Genomic DNA, 27294 nt, shown 5'->3' on the forward strand with positions numbered 1-27294 from the left:
TATTCTGCAGCATGTGACAAACTTCTGTTTTCTTGGGATTTTACATTTGTTGATTCCCCCAACATTTGGTATTATCATTTAGTCTTGAAAATTAAATTTCAGGAGGCTATTAAAACTAGTGGGTAGAGGGTAAATTGTTTCAGAATCCACTGACCCTCACAGCTTGTAGTGCATATTTCTATTATCTTTGATGGTGCACGCTGCTTGTCTTGTTGTTAACAATCTTAGAGTCATGCAAATTGGTCACAGACAAGCTACGAAAAAGTAATTGGAAAAATTCACTCATTATCTTAGAATAGGATTTCCTCTTATGCTAACTAGTTTAGGATCTGGGTTAGTTTTTCAGTGACGCTATGATGAATAATCAGATTATCTTAAAGGATATGCTAACTACAATTCTGTTTGATTGTTATCAGTACCTTCCATTATTATTTAATTATTTTATTTATTTATCACACTCTAGACCAAAGCAGATGTATTACAAATAGATTCATAGATTCTAGGACTGGAAGGGACCTCAAGAGGTCATTGAGTCCAGTTCCCTGCCCTCATGGCAGGACCAAATACTGTCTAAACCATCCCTGATAGACATTTATCTAACCTACTCTTAAATATCTCCAGAGATGGAGATTCCACAACCTCCCTACGCAATTTATTCCAGTGTTTAACCACCCTGACAGTTAGGAACTTTTTCCTAATGTCCAACCTAAACCTCCCTTGCTGCAGTTTAAGCCTATTGCTTCTTGTTCTATCCTTAGAGGCTAAGGTGAACAAGTTTTCTCCCTCCTCCTTATGACACCCTTTTAGATACCTGAAAACTGCTATCATGTCCCCTCTCAGTCTTCTCTTTTATAGGTCAAAATTAAACCATTAGTTCCAACTCCTCACCTGTAATTTCTGGGGAAGTTCATCTCTGAATCTTAACTTTGCACTGTGCACCTGAACCCTTGTGTACGTCAGCAATACCCACAGACCCTTGCTGATGTCCATAATTCCAATGAAGTGAAAGATAAATAATATAAAGACTAACAGGAGTACTTGTGGCACCTTAGAGACTAACAAATTTATTAGAGCATAAAGACTGAACACTGAGCTGTCGGTACATCTATACTGGGCAGAAATGGAACACTCTTGAACTTCAAGAAAGTTTGGGTTTGCTTCTACATTTAGAGTCAAACTTTGCAGCACAGATGTGTCTCTAAAATGTGTGTAGATCTCTTCAGGGTAAATCCAGTCCTGCCCTCCCATGGCAGGATGCTGGGAAAAGGAGGCCGCTGGCAGTGGAACTAGAAGAAAGGTGCACATCCTCTGCATAGCACAAAATCCAGCTCCATTCAGACACCCTGCTCTGAAATACACCCCCAACCCTTCTCTCAGCCCCCTATGTATCTGGAGATTCTAGCAGTCCATGGATCCTCTCCACCTGCACTGGTGGAAGTGATTAAGACCCAGGAGCTACTCCAGTTATTAGCAGTAGATTAGCCAGCACAAGTTTAAGAGAAGATTTCTCCACCCTTGCACATCTGCCTATTATCTGGCCCTAACTACCTGGACTGGGTGCTGCCCACAGGAATTAGTCCTTGAAGAATATTTCATAATTTGATATTGTGAAACATTTTACAAACCATAAACAAGTATTTTGAAAGAAGGTAATTTAGTTGAGGGATCAATGGCACTGACTGAGATGCAGCAGAACGGGGGGGAGGATTAGTGTCACATAGAAAACATTAAAGTTAACAGAATCTTCAATTCCTCACACTAAATTGAAGTGAATTTGATTATTATCAGAATTAAATTTCTTGCTAATCCAAATTATTCCTAAAGATATGTTTAATTAAAGACAAAGATTTAATTAAACACATGCTAGATTTTGTTGGCTTGTTAAATTTGAAAATGAATAGGTCATGCAACGTTGAGGTTAGAGTTTGATATTTACACACTTTGAAGTTTTATTCACTAAGTGGTCTATGCCCCAAATACTAAAGGGTATGGTGAGAAGCAGTTAAAAAATAATAATGCAATTTTCATGTGAGATAGCGTAGCCTGGTTCCACCTTATGCTTTTTTCAATTTATTTTCTTATCATCATGCCTAAAAGCTGGGAAAGCATTTTAGGCACAAAGCCATTGATGAATTTATGAGAATATCACTTTGATATACTTTTAGCAATTCCTCTTCTAATAATTGTGAAAGATGCAGTCAGCAAATTTTAGTGTTCAGTATATCCCTATAAAACCATAATATTAATAATTGGACATGAGCTTGTATTAAGAAAAACCCTGCAACATTCACTTAGTGAAGTGTACGTCAGCAATACCCACAGACCCTTGTGGAGATAGTACTCCAAGGGAAGATGTTAAAATACATGTCATCACCCTTTTGAGTAAGTAAAAGAGTGTGCACCAAGGCCCTGCTCCTGTAAACAGTTACACCTGTGCTTAATTTTACTACTTTGATAGTCCCGACTATTCACATTAGTAAAATTAAGAATATGTGTGTTTTCAGGATTGGTGTCCCAGATATGTGGTTTGCCTTATTTATTTATTTAATTTATGTTACTATAGCACTTAGATGTGTGAGCGTGGGTAAAGGTAGCATGATACCATGATACCTGTGCTGCAATCACATCTCAGTTTGCAGTGTAGTCTACATAGTCTACTGCCAACTCTCATGAGTTTAACATGAGTCTTGTGATATTTCATGTTTTCCTTCAAGCTCCACCTCTCGGAGGCATGTGATTAAATGAGAATCTGAGTTCTTATTTAAAAAAATTGGGCAGCACCTAAGACAAGGGGTTCCTGGTCCATGACTGGGGCTCCTAGATGCTACAGTAATACAAATAATAATTAATTCATAATTCAGGAATAACAATAATAAAATAAGTTTACAGACCTCACTTTTGCAGAATAAAGCTTTAAAATGTGACCTGAGTGCAATATAAGGTGTAGAACAGGTCAGGGATTTTGTAACAAAACATTTTTTATCACAAGATGCTGATTGATCATGACTGAAATGTTTTTGTGGGAAAGAATTGGTTCTGACAAATTTTTCAAGTCAAAAACATTTTTGGAAAAATAAAAATTGTTGGTATGTATGTTTCAACATTTCAGAACAAAACATTCTGGGTTTCAAGTTCTAAATGACTTTTCATTTCAAAATGTTACTTAATTATAATATTTAAAAAAAAAAGAAAAAGTGGTCAAAATCTAAACAAAATATAATGATGTTATTAAAATGAAACATTTTGATTGACCCAAACCAAATTTATTTTCAGTTTGCACAAATGTTTGAGAAATCACCTTTTTGTCATGATTTGGAACAGGAGAATTTTTTTGAAATCTCAAAAACTTTGTGGGACAGGAAAACCATTTCCTGCACAGTTCCAATGCACAGCTCAAAATCCAAAGAGCAAATAAAAAAGAAAACAAAAACTCATGCTTTTCTGGGGTGAGGCTCGTGATTTTTGAATGTTTGGAATTTGCAATATTGGTACCCACGTCTACTCTTTGCTGGGACATTCTTGCCAGGCAAAAAAATTCCCAGTTCTCTGGCTCTCCAAATGGCAATTCACACGTATATAATTATACATTCAGGAAGCAGATTAATATGTTCCTTCCATTGCAGTTAGAACTCAATTTCACTTTGAAATTCTAAGGAAGTGGATTTCATTTGATTGCATTCAGCATTCCTGCTTTCAGTTGCTGGAGCTATTTGAAAGGAGCACATTGCCAAATTAGCTGATGAAAGATACATTACAGGTGGTTTTATCCATTGTTGCTGTGTATTAGAGACGCTTACTTTATAATATTATGCAGCGTGTCAATGTCCAAAAAATAATATGCATTACATTCATTTCTAGCCTTCAATTGTCCTAGAAAAGTACTTTTCTTATTGTTCTTACTATAATCATAGCTGTGGGCTAGCCTGTGGCCTGGCTTGGTTGGTTGAACAAGGAGGAGTAAAGCACCAACTTACTCAGTTGTGCCAGCTACTAGAATCACAAATGGGCATGAAGGGCATGTCAGGAGAATTATGTTGCGCTAGGGACTTTAGATCTGGCACAACGTATTCCCCCCTCCCCCCCCAGTAGCAAAAAAACAGGAAGCAGATCCTGACTTCTACAGTCATGGGCTACTCCTGGGGCACAGTACCAATGCACTGACCCTTGTTCAGGGCTTGTCACAAAGACATGATTGAGTCCAATGTTAGCAATTTCCATGTTAAGGTTACTACTAATTGATTTTAGTGCTAATGTTTTTGTAATTATGTGCTATCTGCTTTGCTATACTAGCAGATATGAACATTTTCATTCTAAGGCCTTGTTTTCAAGGGGTGGAATGTGGTCAATTGATCTATAAAAAATAAATTCTCTCAGATGAACCACAGTGTGAAAAGTCTTAAACCCAATGACTCTGGGGTTTTGGTCTTTTATATATTTGTAAGAAATCTGCATGGAGTAATTTCTTTGGCTTCAAACATTTTTATGGGCCCCGATAACTCAAAAATGACACCAGATGAATTATAACAAGTGCTCAAAGTTACAGACTGGGGCTGAATGACTGAACTTAATGGTGATTTATACTAAGGTATTTCTACAACATCAAGCATGAACACATTATTCTTTTGGGACTAAATCCTGCACAACATTGCACAGACCCGGCAGTGGAGGGGATGATTGAGAGCAGCATGTTTAGTCTAGGTGGTTGATTTAGTTCTGCAAGGTCTTGGGTTTAAATCTTGTTTAATTTGTTAATACCTGTATTGCACTCGGTGTCATGGGTAACATAGTTTCATAATTTTTAGTTAACAAATAAAGTCATCCCTAGCTCCTGGACTCTAGCCGTGAACAAGTGGGTAGAGCGTGGGCACGGGTCCCCAGCAGCTTCACTCTTCATGTGCAATAGGAAGAAAAAATTTCCTGTGGGGCAAGATAGGCACAGATTTCACAGTCTGAGATCAGGAGTAATGAAGAGGAAAGGGGAATTCGTGATGAGAGATTACATGAGGGTGTTTGTGGGAATGTCTGAAGGATGAAAAGAGGGCTGGTTGGGTGGTCAGGGCAGATGGGGATGGGGCACTTTATTAAATAATTAATAATGAGTAAGAATGAATAACCATGTGATCAGTGGAACCAACAACTGGTTGTTCCTTGTGAGATATTTTTCTTATTTGCAGTGTGTCAAATTCAATTAGCAACACATACTAAATAGTAGTAACAAGATTAAAGACCCTTTTCATGGTTCAGTTATAAAAGTAGCTCTTAATCCTGCATGCTGACTGACAGTGCAATATTTAAATGAAAGCTTTTCACTACAGCGCCCAGCCATAAAAGATGTTTTCACAATTTGAGACAGAAACAACCTAAAAGGTAAGAAAAAAAGAAATACAAGTAATATTTTGCCCTTGTTATTGTTCTACAATAATGGACAAGATTGAGCTAGTTGTTCAAAGAAACCCAAATGAAATAAGATCACATTTCCAAGTTGTTCTTTTATCCAGTTAAAAACATTTATACATTGGAGGCAATGCTACCTATTAGAGCCACACCCATTTACACTGCCTGAGGATCTGTCTTGGCATAAATAAATGCTTTTAACTGGCTAAAAGAAAAACTATTTGGCAAAATGATCTTATTTCACCTAGGCTTCCTTAAACAATTAAGTAGGCCACTTTGCCTAGTGTTACTTATATACATTTCTTTTTCCCAGAAAAAACAAACTTAAGTCCTCACTTTTTTTTTTTTTTAGTAATATACATTGACTACAGAGCCTGTCATTACCTTCTTCAGAAAGTTGGCATCATTAAAATTCTTACTCCATATCTTCTCCAAGCTTAAAGTTGGGTCATATTTTTCAGGTTCAGAGAGATTCTGAACTGCATCCAATTTCAGTTCTTCAAATATAAATGTAATTACTGGTCAATACTTCTGGATAATTTATATAGCTGCTGAAACCATAAAACATTTCATCAATTATTTTTACTTCAAGTTTGAATTCACATAGGGTTTTGAATTTCTGACCATAAAGTAACTTTGTCCCAAGTCACCCTTTGTTCCTGATAATAACTAAAACATGCTTCAGTGCTCATGGTATGAAACTCTTCAGCTTTATTGCTTCATAAAGTAGAAATCCTGATACAGATATTATTAAATATCAATAGATGACTGTAGTTTAAAGATGCTTAGGGAAATCTGTTTCAACTGATAATTGGAAAGAGGAGAGGAAAGCAGTGGTAAGGTCAAGAATACTTAACCTTAGATTGGTATTATTCCCACAAGCAGACATATGATAAATACCTGGGCCTTTTAGATGATCTATGGAAACGCATTTACTGCAATTAAGCAACCCAGTGTTGTAGCATGAGTGCATATCAAAGAGAAGTTAGCACCCAGGGCCGGTGCAAAGAAGTTTCGGGCCCTAAGCGAAACTTCCACCTTGCGCCCCCCCCAGCCCTGCAGCAGCTCCCCACCCCCACCCTGAGGCGCCCTTGCCAAGGCAGCTCCCCCTCCTGGGGAGCCGTGCAGCAGCTCCCCACCCCAGCTCACCTCCGCTCCACCTCCTCCCCGAGCATGCCGCCCCCACTCTAATTCTCCTCTCCTCCCAGGCTTGCGGCGCCAAACAGATGATTGGCGCTGCAAGCCTCGGAGGCAGGAGAAGTGGTGCGGTGACCGCATGCTTGGGGAGGGGGTGCAGGGCTGTAAAAATAATTGGGGGCACCGCTTTTTGGCGCCCCCAAATCTTGATGCCCTAGGCAACCGCCTAGTTTGCCTTAATGGTAGCACCAGCCCTGTTAGCACCAAAACTTATATTGTGTATTGTTTATCTATTGCTATGTTATCTGCATTTTCCTGCCTGCAAAGCTATTATGGTGTGTGCATGTTCTTATGAATTGTTTTGTTGTTATTATTTATTATTATTTTGTGCTTGGCAAATGCATACATGGCTATGGCACTTAAAGATAAACAAGACAATAAGCCCTAAGGAATTTACAATTAAGACAAATCATGACATCGGGTGAGAGAGAGGGATGAGGGATAACCAAAAAATTAAAGGATTGGGAAAATCCACTTGGCAGAAGCATTATTACTGGAATTCACATCAGCTGTGATTCCACATTTTCCTTTCCTTTTTGTTTGTTTGTTTGTTTGCTTTTGCTGGTGCGTGTTTGTTATAACATCAGGTGGGAAAGAGGGAGCAGATAGTGCCAATGGAGAGATCAGGGATAGCACATTCCAAAAGAACTGTGTTTCAAGGAAGAATATGATAGCAGAGGGGAAGATCTCTGTCTAACAGGGGAAAGGAAGTAGTATTCTATTCTGTTCTACAGAAGTTCCTATATCATGCTTATCACCATAGTATGTGGGTGCCTTTCAGTAGTGTGTTAAGTAATGTGACTAATATCTGTCACATGTTTGTTCTCTCATACTCTTCCCAGGTGGAGAAGTGTATGTAGTAGAGTGTCTTGTTTTGTTTGTTTTTTAAATAAATATGCACATTGCTATTTATGCAAGAGACACCACCATCAAATAAATGTGTCTTTCTCTTGGAGTGGAAGGTGATGAGGGTTGTGATGGTCATTAGTTCCTCAGGGAGTTCATTCCACAGTCTTGGACCAGCCCCTGAAAAAGTTCTGTCTCCCACACAGATGAGCTTTTTCCTTGTAGAGAGTTCCACTGTGCCAGAGAAACAGAGTTGTCATTATGGTCTTCATCTCAGAGCTTTGGGCAAATTTTTAGATATCTTGGCCCAGGCTGGGGAGCACTTTGAAGTAAAGGACTGAGATCTATCATCCAAACTGATTCAAAATTTTATGGGAAGCTAGTGTAGAGAGTGGAGGACAGGTTTGATACCTTGCTCGGAGAAGTGCTGTACTGTTCTGCATTAGCTGAAGTACACAGTGCTATACTTAGGGTTGTGTCACTGTTTCCATTATAAATCCTCATCTTTACAATGAGGTTCACTGCCCCTCCTGTTTTTTTCTCTCTTGGTCTTTCTTTTCTCTTTCCTCTCTTCCTTGCACCTCTTAGTGCTCTAACATTCTGAACTTATGGGGAGACCCTTCTGCCCCTTCCCAGGTGTTCACCCACTGGCTCCTTCCCCTAATTCTTAGAAACACCAGAATAGACCAGGAGGCTGGACTGTAAATATCACTTTGGTTTACCATTAGAAACAGCAATGGTGTGAGAATGAATGAGGTGAAAACAACCTCAAAACTCACTGTTATCAGAGCAAAGTGTAAGACTCACTTCTGTTGTGTAGCTTTCCCTTAATGTCACTACAACAAAAGAACTAAGATACAAGAGGAGGGATGTGGATAGAGAGAAGGGGCTAGTCATTTTAGCAGGCTTCAGAAAGGTGGGTCAGTCTCTCCAGGTGGTTCACGGCCCCTGCCAGCCAACGACAGCTTTCTGATCTCCTCAGAAGAATCTCAACTCTAAGAAAAAGTGCTGGGGTTGGCTGGGAGGAAGCAAGGGAAGATACTATAAAACGACAGATGCAGGCTTCTTCCTGCTCCTCCTCCCCCGATTGGGTTAAATCCAGGACATATTAAAGTGCTCTATATTTTAGCATTGAAGGAGGAGAACCACTGACCGCTTAAGGTAGTTGTAGCCATCTCCCTTTTCATTGCTGCTGGGACAAATTGTTGGCAGAAGATATCTTATTTGAAGTTAAAATTGCAGCCACTTGCCAAAAGATTCTAATTTCTGTCTGTGTCCTCACTGGTTCCTTGCCATTGAAGAGTGAGGGATGAAAATAATGGAGAGAAGAAGAAAAGAGGGGAAGAAAAATGAGTAAAGAGAAATTCTTCCCAAACATCTACAGAGAAAAAATAAGGAAACCAAACTTTACAATAGGAGGGTCATTATTATGATGTGCATTGTGTAAGATATCAGATCTTGTGTTAGTCTGGATCTGTAAAAGCAGCAAAGAGTCCTGTGGCACCTTATAGACTAACAGACGTATTGGAGCATGAACTTTCATGGGTGAATACCCACTTCGTCACATGCATGACGTGTAAGATGTTCACATACCAGTGAGGTGCATGGTATAAGAGCATACAGAGAATCAAACAGTACTCAGTTTCTTGGTCTCATTCTTATTTCACTTAATTCCCATCTGTAATATTACACCAGTGATGTATATCCGTAATTTATATCTGTAATCTATATCTATACAGCTATATCTATTTTCATAGATGAAAATAAAGATATTTGTGCTGGATAAAAATGGGACTAACAAAATATTTCATAATCTAGTTAATTGTAATAAAATTTGACTGTTTAGCCTCTTTACAGTGGTGGTTCTGGAGATTGTGAGAAAATTTGCTAAAGGGAGTAGAAATATTTGAGTTGGCATAATAGTTAAAAAGAAAGGATTCAGAGCCACAAGAATGTTAAAAGTTTCTTAGAAATTGATAATACCAGAAAATCTAAAGAGATCTTCAATGAAAATTATGATGAATTATTCTTTAGACTGTTCTGAAACCATGGAAATTGTATTTCTATCACTGGCATGAAAACATTCATTTATGTCTACCAACATGTTATTGCCCCCCTTTATCTCTTTTACTTAATCTAGATTTATATTTTTGAAAATAACATCTACTATCAACCTGATGTAAAGAGTAGCTCATTGCGACTGACATCCTCAGGAAAAGAAGGAATCATTTTTAATGGAATCGCAGACTGGCTCTATGAAGGTAAGGTGGATATATATATAGCTATTTATTAATACAGGGAAGAGATTCTTGTACAAAACCTACAGGAGAAAACTATTCATTCCAGGACAATGGTGTCTGAAGCTATTTTGCTTTTTCTCTTCTTATTTTCTTGCAAAATTGCCTTCAGATCTTTGCATTAGCTCATATTTTATATTGACTCATTTGCATATAGTTATATTTTTAGAGTGGGGGAGGGTCCCCAGAGTGCGGGCTAAAGAGCAATGAAAAAGCTCCGCAGCCCAAGCCCCACAAGACTGAGTCGACTGGCATGGTCCAGACGCAGGTGTCTAGTTGCTGTGCAGATATACTCTTATGCTTCTTTGAAAACCCGAGCTCAAATGGACTCTCTGAAATAAGAATGGTAATTTACATTCTATAGAGGTTTAATTGTCTGTATTCAAAAGATTACCCACCTCAGGTTTTAATGGATTCCATTAATGTTTTGTAAGTATTTTAATAGGTCAGTGAAGTTCAAAACCAGGGAGAAGAGCATTTTTAGCATGGAAGATCATTTTAAATGCAGTTGAGATACTGCAAATCTAATATGATTGCATATAAATTGGTGTATTTAACCATATAAAGTTAATTAAATCTGACAGAGCAGATCACCTTTTTGCTAAAACAAAGTATTGCTTGGGTCACATTCATGATTATTCAACATTTTGCTAGGCAACTTTGGGTCAAATTTTGCTAACCTTAGGGTGAACTGCACATATTCACAAGACGGTAGCCTGCGCGATATGCTCTGAATTGGGGGCAGTGTGGAGTTGCACTGTGCCAAAGATAATTCTGACTCCTGGAAATCTCCAGATTCACACTGCTCCCCTTTACAGAGTGCAGTATATTCCTTCCTACCCTCTAACCCAGGCAGCTGGCCAGCTCTGCTGTTCAGCACATTGAGCAGACAAAGTTATGGCTCTGCCAATTCTCCAGTCTTTTCTGGGCAGTATGCACCCCGGGGAGTAATTAGAGGTCAGCCTGAGGGAGAGGGAGCCTCCACCTAATGACTAGGTGAAGTCTAGCATAAGAGAAGCCCTGGTCAAGTCAATTGGACTATACTAAACATTGGTAAAGGTTACTCAAATATACTTACTTGTGGGTAGTGTAGTAGTGAGTGAAACAATTCACAAGATTAAGAGATAGCATTGTAGGATGAGTGAAACTGGGGAAAAGAAAAAGTCAGGTTTCAGGGGGGACTGGGGTGAAGTTGCTAACAGACAAACTTTGGAGCTCTGGCATGTAACAGTGGCCAAGATCTCTTTCCTATGACTGTGCCAGCCTGCCACATCACTTATGGCTAAGGAAACACTGACTATAAGTAAGGATTACAAAATCTGGTTCTTAGTTAATAGAGAATGAAGTAGGAGATTCTAATGCTCTTGTAGATCCTTATGGCAAAGCTGCACCTATTGTTAAGACCAGATACTGTGAGATAAATAAATATGTTAAAATTACCTGAGTATATTGACTGCAAAGGGCCTCGGTATTTGTAGTATTTGTATACAGTAACTAAAGAGTAACAAGACCAATTTCTGTCATTTATGCCATGCCAATGTGGCATTTTTCAATTTCAACTTGATTGTGCATATCAGAAAATTATCTGTTATAAATAATTTGGCGTGCATTTTTAGAAACAATTTTTTTTAATTAAAGATAAATAGAATTGTTGACAGTACAAATTACTTTCTTACATATCATTTATATTTCTTACCCTGTCTTTTAATGCTTAAGGAAGAGAAGTAACTAGTTGAAAATGCACATATTAATGTTACATTTCCCACTGATACTCTACCTGAGCTTTGCACATTTGTATATAAAATAGCGCATGCACATACATGTGTCCATGCTTTGAATATACACTGTACAATTCCAGCACCTGTGCGCTCAGAGGTGTTAGAATTTCCATTCACAAAACTCACTAGGACGTACGCTCATATGACGGTTTGCACCAGCAAATACATGTTTGTATCCATATGTGCAATTTTTCCTGCAAATGGATATGTAGGGTTGGAAATCAGGCCCATTAACCTCTCCAAAAATCATGGAGGTTGATTTTCAGCAAGGCCACGACTTTTCCTCTATGAAGGAAGCTAGACACACTAATGCAGAGGTCCTGTATTTCCAGTTTACCGTTTCAGTTGCTCCTTGTTAATCCCTGTCAGAACAGCCACTGGAAGCCACTTTGTGAGGGGCTCCCCCTCCACGGAGGGGACTCTGTGGATCAGGTTATATCCAGCAAAGGTTATACAGCCTTGGGGGCCTGTGAGTTCTGTGTGGCCACTCTCAAGCGATTCCACCCATTCTCAAGATGTCCAATCCCTGCCCCATAGCTCTGATGCAGGTCCTGCTCCCAGAGAGCGGTCTCCATAGATTCCTAGGAATAGGCTATGGTGGAATGGAAGAAGCTGTTTCCCTCTGCCACACACACCATCTCTTTAACAGTTGTGAGGGGGTGCACATGGGGGTTTTTCTAGGCACAAATCCCCAGAGCATATTCTGACTCTTTTCTTCTTTCCTAGGTAACTTGTTAATTTAAGCAGTACTCTGCAAGCAGTAGATATAGATGAAATATTGCGTGGTGGCATCAGGCATATAGCTAATTGAATACTGCACAATTATATTAATGGACATCCAGATGAATTTAATAGCTGCTCATTTTGACCTTATTTTTGTGACTTTTTCACTTGCAATTCACAAATACTCATGTTCCTGGGCATTGGTTTACAGAAGTATTTGGGAGTATCTATTCTTTGTGTGAATATCCTTATTTAAATGCAAACACTGGTGTTTTAGAACAAACAAAAATGTTTGCTATATGAATGTTCATCATTCATTATCTGTTGTTTTCCTGTGTAAAAAGGTTTCAGTTATCCAGGCAGGGAGCAGAAAGAATATTCTGTAACTCAGGCAATCTATCACAAGTGAACAGCAATTAGTGAATATTCTGAGTGGACAGCTTGTGAATACTCCAAATTTTGGTTTCCAGACACACAGCTGAATTTTGTGTACAACACAGTGTTCGCTGAAAAAGTACAAATAGTAAATTAGCTAGTTAAACAAAATCAAAGTCTGATCACAGACTAAAAGTAAGAGCTAAATTAGTCAGATCTAGTGCTGGGCAGGAACTGGATTTTTCATTTGGCTGGGAATTTGGTAATTTAAAAAAAGAAAGAAAGAAATCTATTCCAAAACAGAATACTCCCCCCAAATCAAAATTTCATGCAAAATGAGATTCAATAAAACTGAAGGTTGTCCCCAAATTAAAGAATAAAACATAAATAACTGGATAGAATGATACTAGTGCTAAAAATGCCTTTAAATGCCTTTCAATTCTATTGATGCAAATCATTTACAAAAAGAATTTAAAAATGGATAGAATGATATTAGGACTAAACATAAGGAAATAATAATCATCTCACTTATGCAGGTAATTCCATTGATATAACTGGGAATTCTTGTCTGAGTAAAAACTCATAATTTAGCTTATAATCGACCTTAATATTCAGGCAATTCAGTCTAGGATAATGTTCAATATTTCTTTATAATTACAACAGCTGCATTGCAACAAAGCATAGAAATTATATCAAATGTAAATGAATGAGTTGGTAATCTGAATCACACAACAGTTACTTCTATGAATTTCCAAGAATATGCATCTGTTTCAGAGGAGCTTCTTCACTCTCACGTTGCCCACTGGTGGTCCCCGGATGGAGAAAGGTTGGCATTCCTGATGATAAATGACACTTTGGTACCAAACATGGTTATTCCTCGGTTTACTGGAGGTCTGTATCCCAAAGGAAAGCACTATCCATATCCTAAGGTAAGTAAAGTCTAAGTGCAATCTACAGCCCTTGTGCGCGGTTCAATGAAGCGACTGATAGCATTCTGCATTACTGAAGGACTGTTTCTACATAGTAAAAGAAGCTGCTTGTGTTGATGTGGCAGTATGGGGAATAACATTCAGAGTTATGCTATTTCAAATAGGGTTATAAAGTTTTTTGCTAGACAGAAACCATTAGGTCAGGATGGGACATACAGTCTGTTTCATGCTAATTTATGATTGGTATACGCTACAGCTTTTGAATGAAGAATGAAATGATCAGAAGGAGTCAAGAAAAAATGCTGCCAGAATTGCCTTTGAACAGCACAGAGTAGCTGCAGGCAGCAGTGAGTGTTTAGCTGCATTTATATAGATGGATAAAGCATAACAGTTTTCTGATAATACAGAGTATCCGAGTATCTGACTGCTACTTTTCATCAAACGATGGTATTATTAACACGGGTGAGAGGCCTTGGTTGGATAAAATAAGCCGTGATATGAACCTTCCCCAAGTCTTTAAACTGAACAGAACCAAACCTTTCAGTGAGGTTCAAAAATGTGGATAAGGAGCGCCCATCTTTTGTGATGAGGAGAGATCTGCAGGTCTAAACATGAGACTCTCTGATACCAGAATTAGAATCCTCCTAATTTCCTGTTTACTCTCCATAAACCCTCTCCTGCTACCTCAAGGTTCCCCTGCTCAAAGTTTCCATATTCACTTACCTTTGTTAACTCCATATATTGAGTTCCTAAACCTGTGGGAGCCTCTTTGCTGGGCTCCAGCTACCATACTACTTTATCTGTATCTCACGTGTATTGCTTAAGTTCAATATACAGATACTGGCTTATTTTTTAACTCTGTGAGAGGCAACAAAATGTAAGTAACTGTGGCAGGGTCTATGGCCCCTTTAAGGGACAATCTGCAGCTTACAGTCAAAAGAGCCTGGGCACAATCAAGAGGCACCCTAGCTCACCCTGGGGGCATAAACAGGAAAAGGAAGCTGAGGAGGAGAGAGAAAAGACTGGAAGCCATGCTGGTTGCTATGGGCTGCAGGCCCACTCTGACTTCAGGACACTAGCTTGACCTAGGCCTTAGTGACTTTGTTTTCTGACTATGAGTTTGGTTTCACTTAGGTAAAAGCCTTAGAAACTTGGTTAAGCTGCTGCTTCCCCAATCTGATGCCTAAGGGAAATGGAGAAAGCTTATCTGCCTCCTAGAAAAATAAGAAAACCAAGGGCATTAATTTGGAAGCCTTCTTAAAGGGGAAGATTTTCTTTGTTAGTTTGGTTTTGGCCTCTCCTTGTTGAATTCTATGCAGTAAAATGCAAATATGCAGAATGGGAGCTGGCTTCTTTGAAGGACATACAGTGATTGCTGAAACACCAAAACAGCGTAATGTGCAGTAGGTAGGGATTCTCATAAAAAAATCTTAAACATTCAAAACTTAAAGAAAGTAGCAATAGTTCAGTGTATAGATTAAAGATTTGGGTATGATTTTCAAAAGCGTTTAAGTCCCATTTTCATAAATGACTTGGCACGCAGAAGTCTAAGGGTACGTCTACACTTACCGGAGGGTCCGGCGGCAGGCAATCGATGTTCTGGGATCGATCCCGGAAGTGCTCGCCGTCGATGCCGGTACTCCAGCTCGGCGAGAGGAGTATGCGGCATCGACGGGGGAGCCTCCCTGCCGCGTCTGGACCGCGGTAAGTTCGGACTAAGGTACTTCGAATTCAGCTACATTATTAACGTAGCTGAATTTGCGTACCTTAGTCCGAAGTGGGGGGTTAGTGGGGACCAGGCCTTAGTCCCATTGATTTTCCTAAGTCACTTAAGTAGTCTTGAAAATTTTAACCTTGACTCTTCTCCAATTGAAATCAATTGGAGTTGACCCATTATCTTTAAAGGAAGTAAGATCAGACCTTAAAAATACCTATGATTTTCTTAAGAAACAGCAATCTAGGATGGTAATTATTTTTATTATTTAGTATTTGTAGTATAGCACCTAGGAGCACCAGTCACACAATTCTGTCAGCTTTGATGGCTAAAAGCAATTAATCAACCAAGAAAAAATATACAAGGAACTCTTTAAAATAAAAAAAAATAGCACTACAAAGAAGTGAAAAATCTCAAAGCATTAGCAATTCAGCACAAAAGAGATGCACAATATTATTTCAGTAATCTCATTAATGAAAAACATTATCTTCATTTAATTTGTCTATTCAATAACAATTTAGCTTCCAGTTAAACATCATTTATTAATTAAGCTTGTGGTTAGGCAACATGGATAGATAAAAGTTGTTGTTTAACACAGGATTTCACTTTACATCATGCAGAAACTGTGACCTGCTCACTTGGGATCTGACTCTGCAATCCTTACTCACACACAGTAGTAATTACTCAAGGCAATAATCCTGTGGAGTGTAAAGGAATAAGTACGAGTAAGGGTAACAGAATTAGGACATCTGTAGGGTTGACATGCCTGGAATTAAATGTGCATTACATTTTCCACCTAGGAGCATATAATGGATGATATAATCCATTGACAAAGAGGTAGAGTGAACCATTTTTTAATTTAAAACAAACAAACAAACAAACAAAAACACCCAGTGTAAAGTTTTTGTATATATTTTTCATTGTCACTGCTGTTTCAATTCCCAGTTCTTGCCAGAAGTGGAGGTGTGGGAAAGCCATTCTGGTGGCATTTCTGACCTCACTGGAAGCTGAAAGGACTCAAAATCTCACACAAAATATTTCCCCTTAAAACCTTCAGTTACACACCTATGCACCATAACTCACATGAGTCATCCCTTTGCAGTTAATGGAACCTACTCAGATGAGGAAAGTTACCCATGTTCTTTTGTATTTCAAAGATCAGTCCCTAATTTTGCGGACACATGAACATCTAGAGACTCAACCGAAGTGATCCTCTAAATTTCATGTTTGCCTATCATTGGTTCACACATACACTTGTCTCCTGTCCTGCACCACTTAGATATGGGCGGACATCAGGTTTGGGCTAGAAATGTGATGAGATAAGTGCAGTTTCCAAAGAAAATGTGTGTTGGTATTTCAGCGAGGCATGTTTTAAAGACCACACTGGATCTGTAAATATTCTTACAATGAGCCAAGCGTACACAAGCTAGTTTTTAACTAGAAGTGGTAAAAATTGTGGGTTTGATCATTTTTTCTTGACCCACAAATAATTTTGCCCATTCTGCATGAACAGGAAGTCCTCTGCAGCAGCGTTGCCTCTTCTTCTGCTTCCCTGGGGCTCCTTGGAAAACTCTCTGTGGGTCCTGGAATCTGCACAGTGGAGAGGGGTGGGGCAAGGTGGGAGTAGGGCAGGATTAAGGGGGTTTACAGCCTTTACCCACTGGCCCTGCGGAGCCCAAACTTAACATTACTCAACTTTCTGATTCCTTTCCCCCACACACAACCCACCTGAAGAGAGTAAGGAGACTCTGGTGATGGTCACCACCATGAGAAGCTCTACTGGGGATATGTTGCCAGAGAATGGAAATGGGAAGATCCTGTAATGGAGCTCTGGAGCGGCCGTGGATTGAAGTACAGCACATCACACACAGGGTCTTGACTTCCTGTGGATCCTCAGTCTTTATGACCTTGGCATATGACCTGTTCTTCGGGGGGGGAGGGGGGAGAAGGGAGGGACTCTTCCCCACACCCTAAAAAAAAAAATTGGGAAGAAATCCAATGAAGATTTGTTCTTCCCTAGCTCCCTACCATTTACCTTAAATTATCTGTATCCTTTTTTCAACAAGATGATTATCCAGCACAAGATTACTTTAGGGATGCTATTTTAAGGAGAACTACATTTATTTCTGTGTGAAACACAGGCTCAATAGTAAGCCATGAATGATTCTAATAAGACATGTTTTAACAGTTCTAGCAGCTATTGAGTGAATCCACATAGATATCTAGTAGCTTGATCCCAGAATAAAAAAACCTTATCCAGATCTAAAATCCATTTTAGTCTGTAAAACTGAAAAGAGGATATGATTTTAAATTTGTGGAAAATGCAAACAGGAGTCCAATTACCACTCCAAATTAACTGAGCATTTCAGAGCTACTCAGAAGCAGGCAATCTGCAAATAGATATTTAATTATTTTATTTTACAAAATCGTATAAAATTTTACAATCTAGTATTTATTTATTGTGGTAGTGCCTCCGAGATCCAGTCATGAATCAGGACTCCACTGTGCTAGGTGCTGTACAGGTACAGAGTAAAAAGATGTTCCCTGCCCCAGAGTTCACAATCTAAATCTAAATGCAAGACAAAAGACAACATGTGACTACAACAGGCAGAGATGGAGGAGCACAAGGAAACAATGAGACAACATTCATTACCGTGATAGGCAGTGATCTGAGTAATATATATATTACTGATAATGTGAACCTCAAAATATTTGAAGGTGCAGAATACCATCTGATCTACCTTCCTCTCCTCCCCCAGACATTTCATTCACCACCACCAATCCTATTTATCACCCTCTCTTTGGTTGTTCCCCTTTTGTCAGCAGCAGTCTTTAGAGACGTGTGAGATCCTAATGGTTCTTCCTTGGCTGTCCCCTAGCATGAATGTACACATTTGAATATTAGATCTATTACTAGAACATTATTACAAAGCTCATTTAAACTGGATTTTAACTACCCAACAAGAAAGAATGTCAGCTGTGCTTTCTTGGCATGTATGCATGTTCATGCTACAAGTTTCACATGGTCTTACATTCTGGAATCTTAGGGCTAGTCTACACGATGCAGCAAAGCACTCTAGAGGGGTGTGGATTGTAAAGCAGTCTAAGGTGTTGCAATCTAACTGCCCCATGTAGATCCTGCTGGCAGGCTCTTAACAGGGCTATGTTAATGCAAACTAGATACCTTTTAGAGCACACCATCATGGTTTGCATAGGGTAGCTAGAACTCATCACATTAGAGCGCTCTACAAATCACAGCCCTCTAAAGTGCTTTGCTGTGTAGACAAGCCCTAAGTCCTAAACACCACGGGGTATATTCTGCCTTTGAACATGCACAATTCTGATAAAATGTTAATGGGATTTCCACCTACATACAGAACTCACAAAATACTTTCCCAATTACTGTCATGTGACTGGTCAATTTTTTTGCATTACGGTATCCGTCTTCAGTGAATAGCAGCATGATGGATAGTAAGTGATCAGTACTTTGGGGTTTGAACTACATTTTCAAGTGTGTAGCTGACGTGACTGAGCAATTCATGGGAGATAGTGAGACAGAATTTTATTGTTTTCAATTGAAGATCGCTTTAAGGGTTTTCAGGTTATGAAAAACATATTGAAACATATTGAAATATATGTATTCCTTAAGTATATTTAGCTGTCAGTATTTCCAATGTTACATGCTAAAATTTCTACTTTCTTTTTTTCTTTTCAAAGGCAGGTCAAACCAACCCAACGATAAAGCTGTTTGTTGTCAATCTATATGGACCAACACATACACTGGAACTCATGCCGCCTGACAGCTTTAAATCAAGGTATGGAATTTAATTGTTTTGTGAAACTCATGACTGCCTCTGAGACCATCTCTTCCTTTATACACCAACACAAAAGCTCAATGTAACTGCAAAGCTCTTGAACTTCACCCCAGGGCTGAGCATGGTGATGGGCATAGTATAAGAACCTGAATAGAATAGAACTCCGTGGGATGGGCATCCTTAGTGGAAGTCCCAAGGATCTAGAATGTGAACCTTTCTGAGATCCTTCAGAGCCCAAATTCATTTTTGATTTAGTTATTTATTGCACTAGGTATTTATCATCAGGGAGCTAAGATTCTAGACAAACGGTAGAGGGCAGAGGGTTGTGAACAGAGATTTTGCTTGAGGTCAGTGTAGAACTGAATTATGCCATTTGTTTGCCCTGTTCCCACTTGCTGGCAAAGTTGGTTTCAGTTTCTGTGATGCGCCTGGAAAATATAACAATGAGTGCATTACGAATAAATAAAATAAATAAATTTTCAATAAACTTTTTTTAAAATGTAGAGTGATATATTAGGATCTCTTCAAATCATTAGACATAAAAGATTTAGTTTATTCCTGCTGCCTGTCAGATCCAAGCAAATCACATAAACTAAGCTGTGATCCTGTCAGATCACATAGGCTAGGCTGTGTTGGATTTTGTCAATGCTTGGTAGAGAGATCTCTGGGCATAAGTAGTTGCTTCAGGAAATAGGGAGATGCTTTACCAGGTGTGACTCCTCTTCCTTTTGAGTCAGTACAAAGTAGTGACAGCATGGTGCTGCCAGGAATTGTCCTGCTGAAGTTACTGTCTTTTGCATGAGGCATAAAGCTGAGTTCCTGACCCCCTGTGCTTATTAAAGATCTTTTGGAACTTTCTTTAAGGATAGGAGAGTTTTAATTAAAGTCTTCTAGACAAATTCCAATGTATGTCATTATATTCTGCCAGCCTAAATTCCCATTGCAGCTTCAGCTGGCTATGATATTCCACTTCACTTCCTGCCCTACATTGTTAGGCAATGCTATTTAGTGCTATTGGACAGAGTTGACTGCATTCTAGAGGTAAGGGAGGCACTCACTGTGTATCATCACCTTGCCCTTCATCATAGAACAGTCTGAGACTTATTTAAATATTATTAAAATAGTTTGAGATCTCCAGCTAAAAGGTGGTAAATGAGATAAAGAATTATGTTACCACTAGTCCAAAAAAACAGGGAATATACTTTGTTGTTTCTGCAGTTCCTGCCAAGCCTTAACAGTTTTACGGTTTTTAATGGTTCTTCAAAATGGCCATGACATTAACACTATGGGACTGAGTTATCACAGTTTCATACTGGTATAACTTCATTGACATCAATAGAGCTACACCAGAGTCCTATGGTAATAATTCAGGGTGAATCAGCTCCTGTCAGTTGTGCATGCTGTCATGAATACTTACTGTTTTGATAAAAGGAATGATTTTGAATGGACTGTGCTTGCTGAAAATAGATTCTCTCTCTGAAAATGGAGCTTTTTATGAAAGACAAGAACACATACCGAATGTTTGCTAACTGTTCACTGGTGAAAGCAATAGCATACACCCTTCTAAAAGAACTAAAAAAAAAACCAATAAACAAAAAAACTGGAGAACAGACTCTTAAATAAAATGGATTAAAATAGTTCTTTAAATTTTATAAAGCCAGTGAAAGTATCAATTATATACAATGGAGAAATCTTCAAGAAAAGAAAAAAGAAGCACATAAATTTACCGGTTTTGCTCTAGGTTTTGCAAATTCATTCTTGCTCCTTAAGTGATCTATTTCTCTCAGAGTAAAACAAAATTGAATTAATTGAATGGATATTGACATTGTTCAGTCTTTCTTTCCATCCTGAGCTGTCAGGCTTGCAACAACTGAATTCACAGACTGTCCTGTGTGGTCCTACAGGGACTCACTTCCCAGAGCTTGAGTCTTTGGTGTGAAGCTCACTGTAGCTTTACTAAGACTAATGTTAACATTCTCTGTTCTCTTTGGGATACATTCAGTTAAAAAAAATCCATTCTGCTGTTGCATCATGGAAACCAGAGCAAGGCTGTGAAAGCCTGGAAAAATCAATTTTAATGCCCTAGTTATGGAAAATAGAAAGTTTACATAGATATGAGTCAAGCATCATTTGAAAGTTGTGATCTGTAACTAAATTCAAGTAATCTGAATGTTTGTCAATCTGAGTCATATGTGCACATAAAAAAACATGAGAGAAGCCAAGGGTTGGGCAGGTCTTTTCTAAGGCAGAAGGGTTGTTTAATGATTCTGACGCTTTAGCACAAGGGTAGGCAACCTATGGCACACGTGCCAAAGACAGCACGCGAGCTGATTTTCAGTGGCACTCACACTGCCCGGGTCCTGGCCACCGGTCCAGGTGGCTCTGCATTTTAATTTAATTTTAAATGATGGTTCTTAAACATTTTAAAAACCTTATTTACTTTACATACAACAATAGTTTAGTTATATATTATAGACTTATAGAAAGAGACCTTCTAAAAACGTTAAAATGTGTTACTGGCATGCAAAATCTTAAATCAGAGTGAATAAATGAAGACTCGGCACACCATTTCTGAAAGGTTGCCGACCCCTGCTAGTATTAACTTGTTTCAGCAATCAGTGTTTTGCAGTCCCATTTGTAATAAGATCAGCAAGGTGTTTCTCAAAAAAAAGGGTCATGAGAGCCTTTAAACATTCTCTAGAGTTTGGTTCACCTTTAGGGATTTTTTTTAAATAGAACTTTCGGGGTAAAAATCTTTCTGAAAATAGGGGGAACATGCTTGTTTAAAGTTGTGCCATGCTCCCTTATAATTTCATTTGGCAGCTGCCTGCTTTGTCCACTGTTTGCAGGATTCTCTGGAAGAGCAGCCCCTCCTTGTAGGGATTAGAACCAGGGGCGGCCAGCAGCCGCCCCCCCATCAGCTCCCCTAAATTCCCTGTAAGGTATATGGCTCAGCAGCTGCCCAGCAGCAGTCCAGGTGCCCCCACCCACCACCGTGCTGCTCCTGACCTGCCCTCTGTCTTGGAGCTGCTCCTGGGAGCTTCCTGCTTGCTGGGATGGGAGGAGAGGGGTGCTGATGTCAGGATGTCCCCCTCTTTCTGCCCCCCCAGCTCCATACCCCCTCTCCACAAAGTGGAGGAGGAGACAGTCACAGGGATCCGGGACAGAAGAGGGGGAGGGAGCTTGCAAGAAGCTGTTGTTTCCTGTCTGAACTGTCTGATCTGCTTAAATGCAATTTAAGGGCAATTTAAGGGCAATGTACTTGAAGTGTGGTCAGCGTACTTAAAGGGGCAATGAACGTCTCTCTCTCTCTCACTCATGCATGCATCCCCCAGCACTTTGGAAAGTCAACTAGGGTGACCAGACAGCAAATATGAAAAATCAGGACACGGGGTGGGGGGTAATAGGAGCCTATATTTTAAAAAAAAGACCCAAAAATCGGGACTGCCCCTATAAAATCGGGACATCTGGTCATCCTAAAGTCAACACCTGTGCAGCCGTGCATGTGTTGTCAGGAGGAGGGAGTGGTGTGCTCCAGCTGGATAGCATGGGCTCATCATCATGTTCAGTTTTTGCAGGGAAGTGTTTGCAGCCACTGCCCTGTATCTATTGTGTTTCCTCCCTCCTACTGCCTTGGAGAGTGTGAGGCCACATTAACAATGGCGTATTAACCCTTGAGGGCTCAGCCGAGTGCTAGTTCATCAGATAGCAGAAAGGCATTCCCTGGGAAATATTCCACCCTCTTACTCCACCACCTCAACCAAGCTTTATAATATTAAACTGTTTGTTTAAAATTGTTTAAAACTTATACTGTATATGTATATAATGTATTTTGTCTGGCGAAAAAAAAAATTCCTGCAACTTAACCCCCCTATTTACATTAATTCTTATGGGGAAATTGGATTTGCTTAAAATCATTTTGCATAAAGTCGCATTTTTCAGGAACATAACTACAACATTAAGTGAGGAGTTACTGTACTAGATAGCAGGATGCCTAACAATGAGACATTGCAATTGCTAAGTACCCCTTGTGAATCTAGCCCCAGAAGGCCAAATTAAGGTCGCTCAGGCAACCTTATTTATGGCATTTTTTACATTTTTGAATGCTTGACTTTGAAACTTTATTAATGTTCTTTTTGTGTATGTGATAGATAGATACAAATAAAAAATAAAAACATAAAAATAAAATATATGGAGATATACCTATCTCATAGAACTGGAAGGGACCCTGAAAGGTCATCAAGTCTAGCCCCCTGCCTTCACTAGCAGGACCAAGTACTGATCTTTGCCCCAGATCCCTAAGTGGCCCCATCAAGGATTGGGCTCACAATCCTGGGTTTAGCAGGCCAATGCTCAAACCACTAAGCTATCCCTCCCACCCATAGATTCAACCAAGTCCAGGAATATGTACTACAGGTAAGCATTACTTGGAGCTTGTCAAAATACTGTGCACCATCAATTTATAATTCCAGAAAGACACATGTAGGGGGGAGCCTTTATAAACAGGTCATAGAGTAGTGAATTTTGAAAGTAGTTGGTTTTTGTCAGCAGATAAGAAAATTAAAAGAATTTTTAAATGGTCTGTAATTTTTTCATGTATAGTGAACTAGAAGTACAATTAATCCTAGGTTCACATGATATTTGTTGGAAGGTTACTTTATGGTTTGGTTTAAACCACTGGTTTGATGTGGTTTGATATTAAATATTCAAAATACAAATACTAACCCCCTAGTCACTAGTTCCAGTCTGCATGTCAGATCACACTCTGGAAGAACATCCATATCACCTGGAGTCAGGTGGAAAAACAGGGAAGGATAGTCCCAGGCAAGGTGTGCCGATTTAGTTATTCTACCACATGCCATAAATATGGGGTCAAATTCAGACCTGGGTCATCTGCATTGCTTTCCTGGGCCCATTATCTTTTGTGTGCAGCATCAAAACTTTCCTACAGGCTACCAATTGGCCATCCATGATGTAGTGAGATGTCTTTTGACTCTATAATAAATATCAACTGTTAACAAGTAATGAAGCTTCCATCAAAACTACATTAAAAAACTAATTAAGTGCAAGCTAACAAACCGAGGGGTTTAAAGTGGGACTGAATTTCTAGACACATTGTTTAAGTCCAATGCTGAGCATTTCTCAGCTGGACTGTAGAAGGTGTTAGCTGTCATAAGCAGTGAATTGAAGCAAGCATGCCAAGTTTCTTTGTGATGACAAGCTGCAACAGGCCTTCTTAGTAACATCTTTAGTTTGACAGCATAACAGGGTTTCAGTAGGAGGTAGGTAGATATTCTGTGCCATTAAAATCTGTGTGTTGGACTCCTTTGCTGAGCCAAACATGTCTGGGGATGGACAGTTTGTCTGGTAGTACAAGTTATTTGCTACAGTGAAAGTCGACTAACAGTGATACAGTGTCTGATTTCTCTTCATTCGGTCCCTGCATAGAATACTTACAGTGTATCAGTAAAAAGAACAGGAGTACTTGTGGCAGTGGCATTTTAAAATAATCCCACAAACTTGCAAAGCAATGGTGGGTGGGTTTTTTTGGTTTGTTTGTTTTTTTGTGAGGCAGGGATTAAGTGTTTGTGCAGAATATTGTTTCTCTTAGTTTGATGTCTGCTATATGTCCAGGTGAGAGAAGCATCTGGCAAAGAAATACTGCAGTTTGCAGACTATTTTTTAAAAACAAATGCATTCATTAACACATGTGGTTAGTCTAGGAAAATTCAGGTGCAAGCTCTGTTTTCTGAGTACATTCTCCTTTTACTTATTTGCTTCTAACGCTAAACAGACAAAGGAGAATGCAGGTAAATTGATTCTCCTTTTATTCTGACCATGACTCAATGACACAGTCCTGATTTGTTTCCAATACCTAACTTTCAGTGCTTTGCTCGAACCACAAGTCTCTTCTATTTCATAAAAGACCTTACTCACTTGCACAAAGTTAAGTACATGTTTATGTGGTTTGCTGGATCAGCGTCAAAATGGACAGTATATATTTTTGGAAAACTAGTTTAAATATGGCAGTCATTTGACATATTTACAATCTGTATTTTATACAATTTAAATCTTCATTGAATAGTTTATTGCATATAGTCATGTGGGACAAAGGCTGTTGAAGGTGCATATAGCTCACAGCTACTTAAAAGATTGCAAGATAACTGCTAAAGGAAACTTCCCAGGCAAGCCACATGCCATAACCACTATTCCTAGTGGTAGCATCCATGACCCAATATATTTGTCATTTTGGTATCCAATTCCATCCCTCAATACTGATGTTTTCACAGGGAACAACTCACTTCAGGCTTTGTTTTCCAGATTTGGTTTACTTACTATTATAATTTAAAACATTACACGACCTTATATAAATGATATAACCACTATATTTTAAAATGTATGTTTACCTCAGAGAATACTACATCACTATGGTAAAGTGGGTAAGCAATACCAAGACACTGGTGAGATGGTTAAACAGACCACAGAACATTTCCATTCTTACGGTTTGTGAGACCACGACTGGGGCTTGTAGCAAGGTAAGTCAGATGTCCTTGTTTCTTTCTTTCACAGATTATATTCCTGATATTTATCCTTATGACCAGAAAAAGGTGCTTGGAATTTAGTCTTCAGAATGCCTTTTGATGCCATAAGTACTAACTAAATATAATCCGATAACATGGAGATAAATGAAATGATAGAATTCCAGATTTTACGATGAAATGATTTCATGCAATCAGTAAAATCGAGAGACCTAATTTTCAGAGTTCCTATGCTTTGTTCATTATTTAACTTCAGTTGATCATCACCTCTGAAAATCAGGCATTTTACAGCTAGCTAATGCAGAGGCGAGATGTATCCCTTTAGGTATTTTCAGCTGTCCAGTCACTGTTCTTTCTTCCAACATAGTTCCATTCCAGACCTTAGTATCTATAAAGGTTTGCATGGATTTAATGGAAAGATGCAGGGTAGCCCCCGGAGGCTCATCGTACATAAACAATATATTTTATGGTTAACATAACACTGTTTTTTATTGAAATTGACATTTCTGGGAAGACCGAGGAGAGGCTTTCGTGGGCTTCAAAAGAAATCACATATGATGACTGTCATGGAGTCATAAGGGTGTGTGAAGGGGAGCTAAAGTTCAGAACATTTAGTGGAGAAGATAATTTTTGTTTCCAAATTTCCTGCAGATAGAAGAAGCCATTGCTAAGACGTGCTGTTTCCACAGGAGCCCAATGTTGAAATAATATTTCACTTTTTATCCTGTAATATAGCCATGATAACACAGCTCTAAAAAGTGGCCAGTCTCATCAAAAGGAATGTTTATTTTAATGCTTTTGCTGCTGATTCTGACAGCAGCCTCTGTGTGGTGATAGAATGTGGCAGCATTTCAAAATAAAAGTTTTTTCCCAAAGGGTCAGGACAACTCATGGTTCCTCATTTTCCCCTCACACAAACATGTCTTCACACCTGGTGGGTCCTGCTTGAATTGAAGACCATGATAACAATCTCCTTGAGTTCTATTAAAACAGGACTGGAAACTGGGTGTTCATACCTTTCTATTTCCAAAGACACATGCATCCATCACCCATCCCTCTTTATACTTTTTTTATATGTCTGGGTGCCTTCAGAAATATTTGTGAATGTACACCTTCATATGGATCACAAAAAGTGACAGGTAAAGGAGAGTGGAGGCTGTTGCTAGGGTGTGATTGGATTGTGTACAAGAAAAAGAAAAGAATATTGTATAACACCTTTACACTAACTGCTCTGTAGCACCTCTCAGAAATATTTATTTCATTCGTATTGACTGCTGTCATAACTGGGAATCTCAAACATACAAATGCTGCTGTCATGGCCCTGGGTAGCTGTGTCCAGTCCCTCAAGTGCACCCCTTTCAATACCCACCTCTCCCCTTTTCCTGGGGTGAAACCCAAGGATCCAACCACTCTGAATGGCTTCCAGAAGGGATCATGTGGATAGTAATAAAATGCAATGACACAGAAGCAACTTCTTCAAACAAAGTAGGATTTATTTGCCAAAAGGTTCATAGCATTGAGAGAAGTGGATTTAAAACAACAAAGAGACCCATACACATACTGTCTTACTTACCCTTAGCATTCACCACAAGCCCCTATGTAGATGTGTCTTATTCTTGGTGCCCCTTGTTCTCTTTGGGGAACAAGTTAACAGCCTGTTTGCTGCAGACATTTACTCGCAGACAAT

General features: G+C 39.1%; 1 protein-coding gene across 2 annotated transcripts in view; it reads left to right on the forward strand.

Annotated features, from left to right (window-relative positions):
* The window catches only part of DPP10 (dipeptidyl peptidase like 10), a 399831-nt gene that overhangs the window by 329654 nt on the left and 42883 nt on the right, over positions 1–27294 (forward strand). For both annotated transcript variants that reach the window (XM_054044799.1, XM_054044800.1), the window contains 4 exons: positions 9578–9698; positions 13385–13539; positions 18971–19068; positions 25481–25604. In XM_054044799.1, coding sequence (XP_053900774.1) covers positions 9578–9698; positions 13385–13539; positions 18971–19068; positions 25481–25604 — 498 coding nt within the window. The remainder of the gene's footprint in view (positions 1–9577; positions 9699–13384; positions 13540–18970; positions 19069–25480; positions 25605–27294) is intronic.

This window comes from Malaclemys terrapin, chromosome 11 (assembly GCF_027887155.1).
Source record: "Malaclemys terrapin pileata isolate rMalTer1 chromosome 11, rMalTer1.hap1, whole genome shotgun sequence".
NCBI lineage: Eukaryota > Metazoa > Chordata > Testudines > Emydidae > Malaclemys > Malaclemys terrapin.